The sequence below is a fragment of the Hordeum vulgare genome, chromosome 6H, assembly GCF_904849725.1.
Source record: "Hordeum vulgare subsp. vulgare chromosome 6H, MorexV3_pseudomolecules_assembly, whole genome shotgun sequence".
NCBI lineage: Eukaryota > Viridiplantae > Streptophyta > Magnoliopsida > Poales > Poaceae > Hordeum > Hordeum vulgare.
Window position 1 is genome coordinate 232,625,404 of NC_058523.1, and position 16,061 is coordinate 232,641,464.

General features: G+C 45.5%; 2 protein-coding genes across 2 annotated transcripts in view; both read left to right on the forward strand.

The window, feature by feature from the left end:
- The window catches only part of LOC123401163 (ran-binding protein M homolog), a 32,417-nt gene extending 30,379 nt beyond the window's left edge, over nucleotides 1-2,038 (forward strand). The window contains exons 8-11 of the mRNA XM_045094893.1: nucleotides 734-802; nucleotides 1,007-1,066; nucleotides 1,197-1,283; nucleotides 1,432-2,038. Coding sequence (XP_044950828.1) covers nucleotides 734-802; nucleotides 1,007-1,066; nucleotides 1,197-1,283; nucleotides 1,432-1,710 — 495 coding nt within the window. The 3' untranslated portion in view covers nucleotides 1,711-2,038. The remainder of the gene's footprint in view (nucleotides 1-733; nucleotides 803-1,006; nucleotides 1,067-1,196; nucleotides 1,284-1,431) is intronic.
- An 11,364-nt stretch (nucleotides 2,039-13,402) lies between these two features.
- LOC123401162 (ran-binding protein M homolog) overlaps nucleotides 13,403-16,061 on the forward strand; it is a 32,413-nt gene continuing 29,754 nt past the window's right edge. The window contains exons 1-4 of the mRNA XM_045094892.1: nucleotides 13,403-13,417; nucleotides 13,591-13,982; nucleotides 14,517-14,663; nucleotides 15,044-15,130. Of these exons, the coding sequence (XP_044950827.1) occupies nucleotides 13,606-13,982; nucleotides 14,517-14,663; nucleotides 15,044-15,130 (611 nt within the window). The 5' untranslated portion in view covers nucleotides 13,403-13,417; nucleotides 13,591-13,605. The remainder of the gene's footprint in view (nucleotides 13,418-13,590; nucleotides 13,983-14,516; nucleotides 14,664-15,043; nucleotides 15,131-16,061) is intronic.

Below are 16,061 nucleotides of genomic sequence, written 5' to 3' on the forward strand. Positions count from 1 at the left end.
CCACCACCTCTTCAAGTCCTTAAAGTCCGGCCTGGCCAAGGTATTCGTCAGCTCCTAGTCCGCTGGGAAGGAGCAGCTGCTTCTGAAGCTTCCCAGGAAGATATGGCAGAATTCAAGTGCAGATATCCCACTTTCAAGCTCGAGGACGAGCTGTTTGTCGAAGGGGTAGTGATGTCATGTGGGGCAGGCATTACCGCCGCCACTACAGGGTCCAGCCGAACCATCTTCGTGCGATAAATCCTCATATTAGTGTTTCTTGTTTTGCAAGTCTTCTTAGTTTGGTAGTTTGGATTCTGTGCGGGTCATTCCTTTCTTTTTGTGTCTCTCCCTCTTAGTTGCCAGCTGTGCTATAAAGCAAAGGCAGTCATCGTGTAATAGGGCAAAGAAATAAACAGGAAAAGGGGAGGTTTACGTCCGGAACCAATCTATCCCCCAGCCATCACGGAGCCCAAGCTTAAGCTTCCTCGCCCTGGCCCTCCTACCACCCACAACTAACTACCCCTCCATAACCTAGGTCGTGACATATCAAGATAGAGCATGTAGATTCAGGGCAACAGATTGCAGATTGCTTGTCTAAAGGACTGGGAACCATAGAATGTAGCTTAGCGTGTGACAAGATGGGAATGATATATATCTATCATCCCTCTTGAGGGGGAGTGTTGTATGGGAAGCCCTTTTTTGGTTTCTGGTGTGATTCCTGCCTTCTAAAAACAGTTCATTTGATTTCATGAAGCTCATCATGAATGGGGATATCGAATCTGCATTCAAAAGGCTTGAAGAGTGGTATCCACAGGTCTTAAAGGTATACTGTACTGTCATTTGCACACTTTGCTATCGTGGTTGCTCAATTTTTTCGTGCTGCGACCAAAATTATATATGTGCTCTGATCAATGAAGTACTGTGGACATATCGTTTGTTTCCTTAACATCCTATTTACAGTTTTCCATAATCAGTATCCTGGAAAAGGTTTCCACTCTCTAAAAAAGTAACGATTTTTTTATCGCAGGACGAAATATCAGTTATTTGCTTCTTGCTTCATTCTCAGAGATTCATAGAATACATCAGGGTAATTATCTGAAATTCTGAATTCAGTTGTAGTTAGGTTTGCATGCAAACATTTTGTACTGGGCGTATGAGCAATTAGTATTTATCATATATTGTTTCAAAGTTGATTGTCAGTTTTTCTCATGCATTAGGGTGAGCAACTGGAGGGTGCTGTAAAATATGCCCGTGCTAACCTGGCCAACTTTTTGACACACAAAGCTTTTGAGGGGTTGCTGAAGGTAAGTAATTCTATGGACTTTTAGATGGTTCATTCTTGTTTTGCCTCCTTGGCCATAGCACGTTGCTTTGAATCTTCAACTGTGCTGAGCTATATACATACTGTACTTTGTATTGTTGTTTGAAAGAATGAGTATTTTTCTGTTGCAGGAGAGTGTGGCCCTGCTTGCGTATGAGAAGCCTTCAGAATCTTGCATTGGATATTTGCTGGAGTCCCCACAGCGTGAATTTGTAGCAGACGCAGTGAATGCCGCCATCCTGTCGACGAACCCCAAAACGAAGGATCCAGAGAGCTGCCTTTACTCGTGTCTGGAGAAGTTACTGAGGCAGCTCACGGTATGCAGCTCTGAGCTACGTGCGTTCAACAGCGATCAAGGGGATGTCTTCTTACTTCATAAGGAGACGTATGAAAGATCCAGGCGTCCCTAAGGCACATCGAGCATACATATGAGCAGTGAACTCGGAAAAAATGGGATCCTCATTCTTCTTGGAAAGAAGAAACGTCACCTAGAATTGTGGACCATGCCATGAGGAAACATACACATTCTCCCCTGAGCGAGGCCTCATGAACCAAAATTTCGCAGCTTGGACATACCACTTCCCAGGAGTTCCTTCCCTGCAATGAGCAAATTTAGATTCACGTGTGATTTCAACCCCTTGGTGTTTTCATGAACTTGTTGGCTATGTGCAGTTAGACATTGTGAACTTTTGACATAAAGAGCTTGAACAGTACTGTACAGAATACCATTCTTGTTGACGTGCTATGTGTCCGCACCGCTGAGAGGCCGCCCCCTCCACCTGGCAAGACCATGGCCTTGCAGGACGCTCGGCCTGTTAGGCTGAAGAAGCCCAACCGTGGGCCAGAGTGGGTATAGGCCACACCCGCTGTCACCGACTACTTATCTCCATTCACAAGGGGGCATCCAGTGGTTCATGAACTGCTGCACCTGTTCCTCTCTCCTAGACCCCCCTTTCTTCCATTCATGCAACAACGCATGTAATCGAGATGGCTACCTGAATTCATGAGTGTTGTTGTTAGAGCGAGACATATGCTACTCGGTTCTTAACATCTGGTATTCAGAGCCTTTCGACCAACGCCCTGGTGGAGACAAGCCTGCAGAAATTGATCAAGGATTGAATCATCGCCATGGAGCCCTCCTTCATGACTACTTCGACAAGTTGAACGACCCTCAACACGATCCACTCCCACATCTGCTCCCACACCACCAAGCTTGACGGTCTGGTAGTGGCGACAAGATCCGGAGAGGCGCGTGGACCAGCTCTTTGGTGCGGCCGTCGAGCTACTACTCGCGCCATCGATGGGGCAACCAACGGTGGCGCTTGCGCCACCACTACCTACTCCACCAACGTCGTCGCGTGACCATGTCGGCACCAGCAAGGACGTCGGGGGCGATGCCCTCGGGTCTTTGAACCATGACCTCGACATTTTGCCGCGGGGATTGGCACCGACGTTCTCGTCGGTGGCCACCTCAGCCAACGGCCCGTTCAACCCCCAATTTCCATCCTCCTTGTCCTCGTCGTTTTGCCCACACCAATCAAATCCTCGTGGGAATCGGCCAAACCCACCCGTCGATCGCTTTTCCCTAATTCTCGGGCGAGAATCCACGCCTCTGGAAAACTTTATGCAAACAGTACTTCCACACATTCGTGATTCAGGAGAGGTATTGGGTCTCGATGGCCTTCCACACATTCGTAATTCAGGAGAGGTATTGGGTCTCGATGGCCATCCTGAATTTTTCGGGCTCGGCATCGGTGTGGTTGCAATCAGTTCAAAAAATACTTTCTGAATTTGATTGGGAACCGTTTTCTTCCTACGTGTGCATTCATTTTGGACGAGATCAACATCAGCTTCTCATTCGCTAATTTTACACCCTCACACAAACCACATTGGTTGGTGAGTACATAGAGAGATTTGAGGAAGTTATTAGCCGTTTGTCGTTTGTCTGCCTATTCTGATTCAATCCATCCTTACTATTATCTAACTTGTTTTTGTTGGAAATATGCCTTAGAGGCAATAATAAAATGATTATTATTATATTTTCTTGTTCATGATAATTCTCTATTGTTTATTCTATAATTATATTAACCGGAAACTATAATACATGTGTGAATACATAGACCACACCATGTCCCTAGTGAGCCTCTAGTTGACTAGCTCGTTGATCAATGGATGGTCATGGTTTCCTTACCATGGACATTGGATGTCGTTGATAACGCGATCACATCATTAGGAGAATGATGTGATGGACAAGACTCAATCCTAAGCATATCACAAGATTGTGTAGTTCGTCTGCTAGAGTTTTTCTAATGTCAAGTATCATTTCCTTACACCATGAGATTGTGCAACTCCCGGATACCATAGGAATGCTTTGGGTGTATCAAACGTCACAACGTAACTGGGTGACTATAAAGGTGCATTACGGGTATCTCCGAAAGTGTCTGTTGGGTTGGTACGAATCAAGACTAGGATTTGGGCCCACTCGGTAATACATCATCGTAATGAGCTCAATGTGACTAAGGAGTTAGTCACGAGATCATGTGTTATGGAATGAGTAAAGATACTTTCCGGTAACGAGATTGAACAAGATATAGGGATACCGACGATCGAATCTCGGGCAAGTAACATGCCGATGGACAAAGGGAATTGTATACGGGATTAATTGAATCCCCGACATCGTGGTTCATCCGATGAGATCATCGTGGAACATATGGGAGCCAAAATGGGTATCTAGATCCCGCTATTGGTTATTGGACGGAGAGGTGTCTCGGTCATGTCTGCATGGTTCCTGAACCCGTAGGGTCTACACACTTAAGGTTCGGTGATGCTAGAGTTGTAATGGGAATTGTATGTGGTTACCGAAAGTTGTTCGGAGTCCCGGATGACATCCTGGACGTCACGAGGAGTTTCGTAATAGTCCGGAGATGAATATTTATATATGGGAAGTCTAGTTTCAGTCATCGAAAAAGTTTCGGGTTTTATCAGTATTGTACCGGGACCACCGAAAGGGTTCCGAGGGTCCACCGGGAGGGGCCACCTGCCCCGGAGGACCACGCGGGCTGAATATTGGTGGGAACCAGCTCCCTGGTGGGCTGGTGCCCCCCCAAGGGCTCAAGATGCCTAGGGTTGGGAAACCTAGGGCGTGGGGGCTCCTCCCACCAACTTGGCCGCTGCCGCTCCCTCTAGAGGCATCTAGGGTGGACGACCCCCTCTCTCCTTCCCCCTATAAATAGATGGTGGGTGAGAGAGCTGCGACACACCTGAACCCCTTGCCCCTCACGCAGCCCTACCTGTAATACCCCAGATGTAACCCTTGCCTTTTCTGGAACCCTTTCCTAATTTGGGTCATGATGTCAATGCTATGGAGTTATCATTTCATGTGTCCATTTCATGTTTTCACTTTTGCATCATGCCATTCATTGCATTCATGTATTCTCCTTTGTGTTGTTGTTGTTGTTGTTGGATCCATGATGAGTACATGTGATATGTGTGTGTGATGATGTGGTGATTGCAAAGCTTGGGTTTCAAACTTAGATAGTTTTCAAATTAGGTTTCAAACCCCTTCTTCTTTATTTCTTTGAGCTGATGTTTAACTTGCTCAAAACCTGTTTTAAAAATGCTGTTCATTTTGTAGATTTATCTAGTGTTTGAGGGGTACTGTTTTGGGTTTTTTAAAACTTAAATGATTGGGAGTTTAAATGCAAAAACAACATGGGTTTTCTGTTTTTGCATTTAAGTTATTTGTTCTAAAAATCTGGGTTTTATTTGTAACAAATAGGGCATAATTCCCTTATGCCCTATATGCCTTAGTTTTATATTTTTTCAAACACTGTGGAGCACTGGGCTTTTGCTTTCTGTTTGGTTTAATTAAAATAGGAAAACCCTGGTGTTATTTCTTTTCCTGTCTTGCGCTAGATAAGTAGTGGGCTTCCTTTTCTCTCCCTGGCCCGCCTCCTTTCCCCCGTGCCAGGCCCACCCGGCGACCCCCTCTTCTTCCTCCTCGGTGTCGTCACTTTGTACGACGCCACCTCCACCACTGATCTTATTCCCCCTTCGATCTGGTGGTTCCTAGCGCGCCTCCCGACGTCTTATAAGCAGCCAGGAGCTCCTCCCTCACAGCCCTAACCCATCTCCTCCCTCCTCTCTCTCCCTGGCGTCGTCAGGTGGCGCTCCCGAGCTCCCCTCCGCCATGGAAGGCCCCTGTTGAGGTCGTCGCCGGCGGATCATCGCCCTCGCCTCCTCCCCGACCCTGCCAGGAGCAAGAGGATCTCAGTGGGGATCCATTTTCGCGAAGAACCGACGCCGATCGCTCCTTCCCCGACGTCCACGGCGAATGACTCCTTCCTCTCCTCTCCGGCGAGCTCCTTCGGACCGGCTCGTCGCTCTGCTTCGTCTCCAGCGCACGGGATCCTCTCCTCTCCTTCCTCTCGGCGAGCAGCGCCTCTTCCCTCTCTCTTCCCCTCTCTAGCTGCGGCATAGGGTAGTGCTCGCTGTCGTGGTTGCCTTGTTCGGCTGCAGTAGAAGCAGAGCACGACAGCAACAACAGTTGCAGTAGGTAGTTGTCTTTGCGCCACCGTCGTGGTGCACCTCCTGGTGCGATCGAGACGGGGATGGAACCCCCGTGGTTCCCTCTTCTCCTCCATAGCGTTTAGCCGTCGTGTGGTCGCCGTAGTGTCGCTGGTGTGCCGTCGATGAGATTCCCTGTTCCGGTCGTGCTAGCCTGTAGGGAGTGCAGAGGGGGGTGCTCAAAAGAGCACCTTCCCCCTCACTGTCAAGCCCCCGTTCATAGCCCGACTGGTGTGTGTGTGGTCTTGATGCCACATGTCGCGGGTCCGAATCCCCGACGACCCTCCCCTTTTGCTGTTCTTTTATTTTCGGTGCAACATCATCATGTGAAGGGTTACCTGCTCTGTTGCTCCTTATATAGCAGAGACAGCTATGCTAGCAGGGTGGTAGCCGAAGGGTAGTGTGACCAGGGGGTCCTGGGTTCGATCCCAGTGGCTCCCCTTTTATTTTTGCTGCCATGTATTTTATTTTTTCCCTATTCCTTACTTGGGAAGCAAGTAGGCCTTGGGTTTTTAGCAAAACCAGTGGCATGTGCGTATGTGTGTTCCCTTGTGAGTGTATGTGTGCACTTGTGAGTGTGTGTGTAGATGGAGATGTGTGTGTATGTGTGTGTGTGTGTTACACACATACTTGTGCAAGTTTGCACAAACACATGAGTGTGTGATTGTGTGTAGTGTATGTGTGCACATGAGTGCATGAGTATGTGTATGTGCTCATATAGTGTGTGTATGTGCTTTAGTGTGTATGTGAGATGGTGTGGATATGCATATGTGTGTGTGTGTGTGTGCATGTGGGTGCACCCATGTACATGTGCATGAGGGTCTACCCACTCATGATGCCCATTCTCATGTGTGTGTGCAAGTGTACTCATGCACTTGTGAATGAGGGCTATCCCCTCATGCTTGCTTCTTTGGAGTTGTGATGAGAGTGGGCTTGTGTAGAGCATGTGTCGGTGTTGCTAAGTTGACTTGCACATGTGATATTGTTCCATATGTCTTATTGATTTCTATGTCGTTTTTCGAGCTAGCTTTGTGCCTACATGTTCCATTGAAGTACCCATGTATGGCATATGCTTTTGGGGTAGAATCATCCCAGGAATCCATTGGTGAAATCAGATTTCACTTGAGAGCAACTTCATAAACTGTCATTTTTTCTGTCTTGATGTAATGTTTAATGCCTTGTAGAATGTGATGCTTTGACCCTATGAGGATGAATCCTTTATGTGGCAGTAGTGGGTGAACCCCTCTACAACATGGAGTCTTTGTTTTCTTCATAGGAGTTTGTATGCACTTGTGGTGCCTTGTCAAAGTTGACACTTGGCTGAAACTGACAGCTTTGTGAAAATCTGTGATTTTCACTAAGTCTCAGAATCTGCTGTTATTTTCTTTCCTTGTTGTTTTGGTTGCACAAGCTCATGTGTTGGGAATCAGCCCATGCAATAAACTAAGGTTTGTAAGATTTTGTGTTTGTCTAGCTTCCTGTTAAATTTCATGCTCTTTCACTTCTTGTAGATATCATTTTGGAGGCTGCCAAAATGCTTCAGAGCATAAGGAGCTGGTGAAAATCTGAGATTTCACTAAGTCCCAGAATCTGTTATTTTTGTCCAAGTTTGTGTCCATAGATCTTCTCATGTGTGATGCCTTTGCAGTAACTTCTTGCTCAGTCTTGTAGAGCTTTTGAATGGCTTTTGCCTCATATCTTGTTTGGCTCATTTGGGTGGCTGTGGGAACTTTAAATGATGTGGACAAACTGCTATGATTCTGTTAAAAACAGATTGCATGTTTTAGTTGTTTTGAAGCTTGTGTGGGCATTGTTGATGGTGTGGTGTGTTTCCATGCACCAACCCACTTGTATTTGATTGTTTGATCATGTGGCAACCTGGTAACACCAGAGAAGTGCCATTGGAGTGTGCTTGTGGTTGATTTGAACCGTATGACTCCATATCTTGTTTTGTAGTTTCCGGTTGATCCGTAGCTCCGTTTTCTACGTTCTTTATATGTTTTTGCTTCGTTTTCTCGTGATGCACATGTTCATGCATGTCAAGATAACTTAGTATGAAGTTATGTCCAGAAGTTTATCAACTCATCTCATGCATCATATTGTTTGTTGCATCATGTTGTGTTGGTGTTCATTGGCTATTATTTTATCTTGGGTAGCATCGGGATCGGAGAGCGAGTACGTGGATTCGGGAGAGTACATGCAGGAAGATCAAGAGTTGTTCCAAGCTGAAGACATCACATGCAAGATGACCGTGACCTTCATACCATATCTAGCTTTGTTATGCTTAGAATCACGTTTCCTTGGATATCGGGCAAGTAACGTACCGATGACCAAAGGGAACTACAAACGAGATTAACTCAATCCTTGACACTGAGGATCGACCGATAAAGATCTTTGTAGAATATGTAGGAACCAATATGGACATCAAGGTCCCGCTATTGGTTATTGGCCATGGAGGTGTCTCGGTCATGTCTACATAGTTCTCGAACCCACACGGTCTACACACTTAACGTTTGGTGACGATATAAGTATAGTCGAGTTATCATGTTGGTGACTGATGGTTGTTCGGAGTCCCGAATGAGATCCTGGACATGACGAGGAACTCCGGAATGGTCCGAGGTGAAGATTGATATATAGGATGGAGGGCATCAGAGTCCGCAAGTGTTCTGGGGCATGTAGGGGAATCGACGGAGTACCGGAAGGGGTTTCAGGGAGCTCGTCAAGTGTTGGGGGCCTCATGGGCCAAGGAGAGGAGTCACACCAGCTCACAAGGGGCTGGGCGCCACCCCAACCTCAGACTACCATGTCTAGGAGGTGGCTACACCCCCTAGGGCCGCTGGCCACCCTAACTTGGGGGGCAAGGCGCCTTGGGGAGGGGCCACCCCAAGCCCTAGCCGCATCCCTTGGCTGTCAGCCCCTAGGGGAAACCCTAGGGAGTCGTCCCCTCCTCCCTTCCCCCTATATATGGAGAGGGAGAGATAGGTCAGCCACACCACAACGTGCTACGGCGCTGCTCCTCCTCTCCCTCGTAGTTCTTCTCCTTTCATTATCGCATGGCGAAGCCCTGCTGAGTTTTCACCACGACCACCTCACCACACCGTTGTACTGTCGGAGGACTTGAGCTACTACTTCACTATCGCTTGCTGGATCGAGGAGATGAAGGCGTCCTCAAGCTGTACGTGTGTTGAACACGGATGTGCCATCCGTTCGACGCTTGATCGGGAGTTCGCGGGACAGATCGTGATTGTATCTCGAAGACGTTCGACTACATTAACCACGTTCCTTAACGCTTCCGCTTAGCGATCTACAAGGGTATGTAGATGCAATCTCTCATGTCGTAGATGTTCATCTCCTAGATTGATCTTGGTGAGCGTAGGATTTTTTTCCATGCAACGTTCCCCAACACATACATTGTCTCTTGGACTAACACTTTTACCTAGTATATTTCAGGTATAGTCCACAGAGATGATTGGATAAGGATTGTGCGGAGAAGCCCCAAGGAAGGAAAGGAATAGGATTGGCCAAGCTTCAAGCTACAAGACTCTACATTTAATATTTGTGATAAATCACATTTGAGTCCATACCAAAACCAATACTATTAAAAGGGGGTGAGGTATTCATGATGAATTGGTTTCTCAAGTGCTTAGAGATAGCCACCAAAAATACTCAGCCATTCTTCCACAAAAGTTCTCTCTCCAAAGCCTAAACATCAAAATCGATGCCACCAAGATTTTCCATTCAGCCCTACCGATTTCCCACGAGACAAAATCTTTGCAAACCCTAGAGTCTCGGTACCACAAACATTCCATTCCGTGCCACCGAAAACCAGTGACCAAGTTTCTGGTACGCCGTTTTCAAGAATCAGAAATACCAAGTCTTGGAATCGGTCTCACCGAGATTTGGAAACTACCCTAGGTCACCATATTGGTACCACCGAGATTCCTATACTGGTCTCACCAAGAACTCGAAAGTTGCCACATTTTGTGCAAATCGGTGCCACCGAGTTTCACTTCGGTTTCACTGAGTTGGGCAATAATGTAATAGTTGGATTTTTGGAGATGCCTATATATACCCCTCCACCACCTCTCATTCGCAGAGGAAGCACTGAGAACACACATACACTTGCCATATCCATTTTTTTCAGAGAGAGCCACCTAATCATGTGTTGAGATCAATATATTCCAATCCATCCATTTGAAACTTGATCTCTAGCCTCCCCAAGTTGTTTTCCACCCAATCAATCTCTTCTACCCATGCCAAATTTATGAGAGAGTGATTGAGTGTTGAGGAAACTATCTTTTGAATAAGAAGAGCAAGGAGTTCATCGTTCTACCGCATCTATTACCTCTTGGAGGGTGGTGCCTCCTAGATTGGTTAGTTGTCGCTTGGGATCCTCCTACTTCTTGTTATGTAGTTGAACCAAGAAGTTTGTACACACAAGGAGATCGCCTACTTTTTGAAGATCTACCCCGAGTGAGGCTAGTCTTTCGTGGACGTAAGCCATGATGGAATAGACGAGGTTGCTTCTTCGTGGACCCTCCGTGGGTTGAACCCCCTTCATGGGCTTGCACGACCGTTACCCTCCATGGGTTGAAGTCTCCATCAACTTGGACTTATGATAACACCACCTATCAGAACCACGCCAAAAATCATCGTGTCCATCTTTGCGTTTGATCTTCCTAAACTCTATTCCTTACTTACATGTGTAATGTCTTTACTTTTCGCTGCCATATATGTTGACTAGCATGTGTAGGATGCACTAGACTTGTTAGAATTTCTAAAATCTGCCAACAATTAAAATTGGGAAAAGGCTAGGGTTTAATCCTTGCAAGTAGTCTATTCACCCCCTCTAGACATCCCTTCTAGTGATCCCACACCCGCCCCCTCTGGTCGTGAGGTCAAGGATGACAAGCGAGCCCGCGTGTCATCCTCACCCCCTCTTCGCCCCTCTCTCCCCGTTGCTAGGAGTCGGTACCCGCGAGTCAGGTTTGATGGCGGGCGCCGCGCACACTGGTTCACCCTACGCTGTAATGGCTCCGGGCTGGCCCATCCGCGGGTCATTCTGGCCCGTGGCTAAGAGTGCCTTTTTTCTTTTCCTTTTTCTGCCAAAAATTCCTCTTGTTCAAATATCTATCCAAATCCAGTGATTCCGACTCCTAAAATCTTGTAAAATGCAACCTATTTAATGATCCCACTTGTGCATCATTTGGAAAATGTTTTCTGTGTTGTTTTTATTTAAAATCCTGTTTAAAGCATCTTAAAACCATTGTTAAAATGCTTTTCACTATTTTTGATACTCCAAAAACTATTTTTTGGTATTTTTAGTTTTCACCCTAGTATTTTACAAAAATGGTTTGACATTTTGAGGAGTAATGTAGTTTTCCTATTTTTGTCGTGGCCTTATTTTTACCCATTATATTTCCACGATGGATTGCATTGTTGACGAAGAAGTTGGACCGGCAGGATTTGAAGACCCCAAAGACTTTGTTGAGCCATGCAAGCAACCCTTTGACCATGTCCATGAAACCCATTTTATGCATGGCATATATCACTTTACTTTGTTGCATCGAATCATGATGAAATGGTGACCGCTTTCATGGGTTGCCACCGTTACTTTCCTCGTTGATACTTGCATTGCCATGACTCTAATTTCTGCTTAGAGTCGTGTGTGTGGGAAGTAGATAGGATGCTAGTAGATACTACACAAGTGGAACGGGGAATATGCATGGTGTTGAAACAAAAGAATTTTCAAAGACTTTTCGAAAACCCTGTCGGGTGCCACTAATGCCCGAGGGAGATGTTGAGCTAGATAACACTTGATAAAGAAGCGGTGTATCGAAGCAAGTGAGTGTGTTGTTTTTGAAAACAGATTGGTTTAGGTTGCGACCGTTACTCCAACCTTACATGTACAACATGATACCCCGTATGAGATGGGTTTTTGTTGATTACTTTAATCAATACTAGTAGAGAGCCCGCATTACTAGTGGCGGAAGTGAAGTGGTCATTTTCGATACGGGGTCGTGCCGGAAGGACGACCATGGACTGTTTTCACAAACATCGGGCACATCGTTGGTCCCTTCATGTATGATACTTGTGATGTGCATCATGCGTGTTGTGTGCCAACGAGTGGACTCTTTCTTTAGTGTTGTCAAGGGAAAGACATTGTTCAGATACTTACCTCGGGTATGAAAGATACCGCGAGTCGTGGCTTGACACGGAAGTTTTTCGAGTCTTGTGGGCAAAGTGCTCAACCTCTGAAGAGTGTAAAACTATTCGAATAGCCATGCCCATGGTTAACGATAGTTGGATGATCGCTTTTGGGCTACATCAATTACAAAACTTGGTATGCGTGTGGGGGAAAGGAGATACATGAGTTGAGTCGGATGACTCGATGTGATGATTAAACTAGAGTTGTTACAAATTCTGTTTATATTGATATGTGTAACCTGTTCATACGGATACTCATAACCTCATGATGCATGCTTTTACAAGTTTATAGAACGTGTCATTGCACTGAAAATTAGCTTCCTACAACTTACCTACTCAGTGCTATGTCATGCATTATTATGCCTTGTTCCAAACATGTGTTCTTGCGAATACATTCAAAGTACTCATTGATTTGTCACTAGTTATTTTATTGACCAGACATGAAAGAGCAGGAATATGGTGAAGAGTACATTGGTGACGAACATGCGAATTATGACACTTTCCAGTTAAAATGCCCGAAGGGTTAAGGCAGATGGCATGTGTTCACGTTATCTTTCAAGATTTCCGCCGTGGGTTATGTTTGGTGTTTGGCCTTCATGGCCCTATCTATGTAAGACTTGATCATAATGGTCATAATTTTGTGTAAGACGATATGTATGGATGCAAGACCCATGTTCAGCGAGCATTAACCTCTGAAATTACTAAACACGTGCATTCGGTGATTATGACTTATGAATCGGGTCCTCACAGGGCCTGACTAAGCAATGCGTTAAAGCTCGTGCGGGTCAAAACTTGGATGAAGGCTACATAATCAAACATGCCAATTTAAGCCATTTTTCGCCTGTTTTTTTGAACACAATACACACACAAGTGTTCATATACATGCACATACACTCACCCTTACAAGCACACCTTATTCCTGTGAGCACCTTCGAAAAACTGAGCCGGCACATCATCTTGAGATTTACGAAGTCACTGTAAGCGTTTCATCATCGACGGGATCGTCTCTTTCCACTGAAAACATATCATTAAAAATCATGAATTAAATTTAAAAAAAATACAATTATAAGGATTTATAAGGATTTAAATTCTTATGGGATGGGATACCACTCTTTTTCTAACCATCCAAGCAGACATTGGTTACTTTTTTCTGGCTGGATGAGTGTAAAGCGAACACGTTGGATGTGCGAGTGTTGTTAAAAAAGAAAATCTCTTTACACCACGCGACGCACGGTCCTGGCACGCTTCTCACCCCTTTCCCCACCCCGCCGCCGCATCCGCGACCTGCCGGTTCATCACTTTCCCCGCCGCCTGCTATCCTAACGCGGTTCGATCCGCCTCTGGGTAAGCTCCTCCAATTCTTGCCCCCCCCCCGGGGGGGGGGGGGGGGGGGGGGGGATTTTCCCGCGATTCTTCATTTGCGTGCTAGAGATCCTTGTTTTTGTTAGAGCAGCCTAGAAATCTCTGTTTCTTCACTGCCTGTCTAGACTGTCTTGTTCTGATGATTTATCTGGCAGAACTTCGATTGGCGAATGGTGGCGCACCAGGAGGCGGAGGCGACGACGACGACGACGACGACGGTGGACGCGATGCGCCTGGCGTCGCGGTGGCGGTCCCCGGCGGAATGGGTTGCCACCGCAGCGGCACTGGACTCGGAGCCCATGCCATCCGAGCTCAACACCGCCAACAGCTCGGGCCTCTTTGCAGTCGTGTCCATTGACAAGATGTCCGTCAAGTACCTCGGCGTCAACCACCACGGCCATGACGTCGGAGTCGTGCAGGCCGACTGCCCCGCTCCCATGCGCCGAGCTGTCTACTACTTTGAGATGACTGTCAGGAATGCTGGACTCAAGGGCCAGACCTCCATCGGCTTCACCACCGAGAGCTTCAAGATGCGGCGCCAACCTGGGTTAGCCACCTTTTGTTGCCTCTTGCTGCTATTTTGGTCTCTCTAGCCTGCGTTTAGTGCTCTGCTAGCAATTAGCAATGCCAAACGTGTCTCATCTTGTGAAAATGTACTACTTTGTGGTATTCGTGCTAGTTGCATAACCTTTCTGAGTCTGAGATAATGTGTGGAGAGCTGAAATTGCACAATCTGGGCGAGGAAAGCCAAATAACATGTAGTTTCAGTGGTTGTATGCGACTATTTGTTCCAATTCCTACACCGTTCATGCTAAAAAAGAGGTTTTGTGAATCTAATGAACTTTCCCACTGTTGTTTGCCCTGGTGGGTATGGCTTTTTCTGGCAGTCTGTTAGTTGTAGTGTTGCTTGCTATGATCTCAGTTTCTATGTAATGCGTCATATATTTTTATGCTATCTGTCTCCTGTTCATTTGAACTGACTTGAAATTTGACCTGCTATAACATTTTATTTAGTGGTTGCTACTTGCTACTCAACGAGAATTACCTGCTCATTATTCTGTCTGTTCTTTCTTCGTTCCAGTTGGGAATCTCAAAGTTGTGGATACCATGGCGATGATGGCTATCTTTACCGGGGTCCAGGGAAAAGTGAGTCATTTGGTCCCAAATTCACATCAGGCGACATAATTGGTGCTGGAATTAACTACATAGACCAACTTCTTTTTTTCACGTAAGTGTCCAGTTTTTGCTGATCACACTGTTTGTTTATTTGATTTGCAGATCATTATTCTTCTATGAGGTTTTGTATTATTACGTAACATTGCATTTTCAGTTACCATCCTTAATATTCCCGGTTTTCTTCTGAAGATGAATAAATGCATTTGGTTGGTACTTTTGTCATTTTATCTTCTAATAATAAAAAATGATAGTTTTGGATTTGCACTTCCACCGTAACTTTAGGAATTGGCATATCTTCCTCTTATGCACTCATGCTGAAGGCTGTATGCACAATACATTTATCTCTTATTCTCTGCATCAAGTCCGTCACCTGTTTAATTTATTTAAAATATTGTGCTGTGCTGTGATCTAACTAGTTGTAGCGTCTCGCAGAAAAAATGGATCTCTGATTGGAGCCTTTCCAAAAGATATTAAAGGACCATTATATCCTACTATTGCGGTTCATAGCCAGGATGAAGAGTAAGCTGTCTCTTTCTATAGTGATTATTATGTTGGTTGTATACATGCTAAATACAACAACAACAAAGCCTTTAGTCCCAAACAAGTTGGGGTAGGCTAGAGGTGAAAACCCATAAGATATCGCAACCAACTCATGGTTCTGGCACATGGATAGCAAGCTTCCACGCACCCCTGTCCATGGCTAGTTCTTTGGTGATACTTCAGTCCTTCAGATCTCTCTTTACGGACTCCACCCTCCCCCGGCCTCTCTGGACATTATCAGCATGCTTTAGCCGTCCGCAATGCACTGGAGCTTCTGGAGGCCTGCGCTAAATATGCCCAAACCATCTCAGACGATGTTGGACAAGCTTCTCTTCAATGGGCACTACCCCAACTCTATCTCGTATACATGCTAAATAGAAACTAAAATTTGCCCAAATATTTCAACCTTAGTTGCAAAAACATGGGTACTTATTGAAGCGAATTCTCCCTTACATTTATGTTAAGCCTTCCCCGTCCTGATTTACTGAATAAATATTGCTATAGGAATTTATTTGAAGCCACCCGTGTTAACTCTCTCATGATTATAATAAAGAGACCAGACAACTGGACATCTTTTGGACCATTCCACATCTTTGGTCTTGGCAATTGTTGACTAGGCTCCTTTTATAGAACCATCAGCTTTTGTGTTTCTTCATTAGTTAAGACACATTTTATAGGAAGGATTGTAGTAATTAGTACTTACAGGCCAAGTGGACAAATCACAAGAACTCTGACCAAGAAATTAAATGAAATAACCCCTATGCTTATTTAGCAATGAAGACATCTGAGTTGGTATTCAAGTTAATTTGAATATTTGCCGAACGCAGTTTTTTCTGTATCTTTACTTGACAGACCTACGTAAAGCACAATTCACTCATTTATTTTATTTCTTTGATTCATAGCAGCTTCA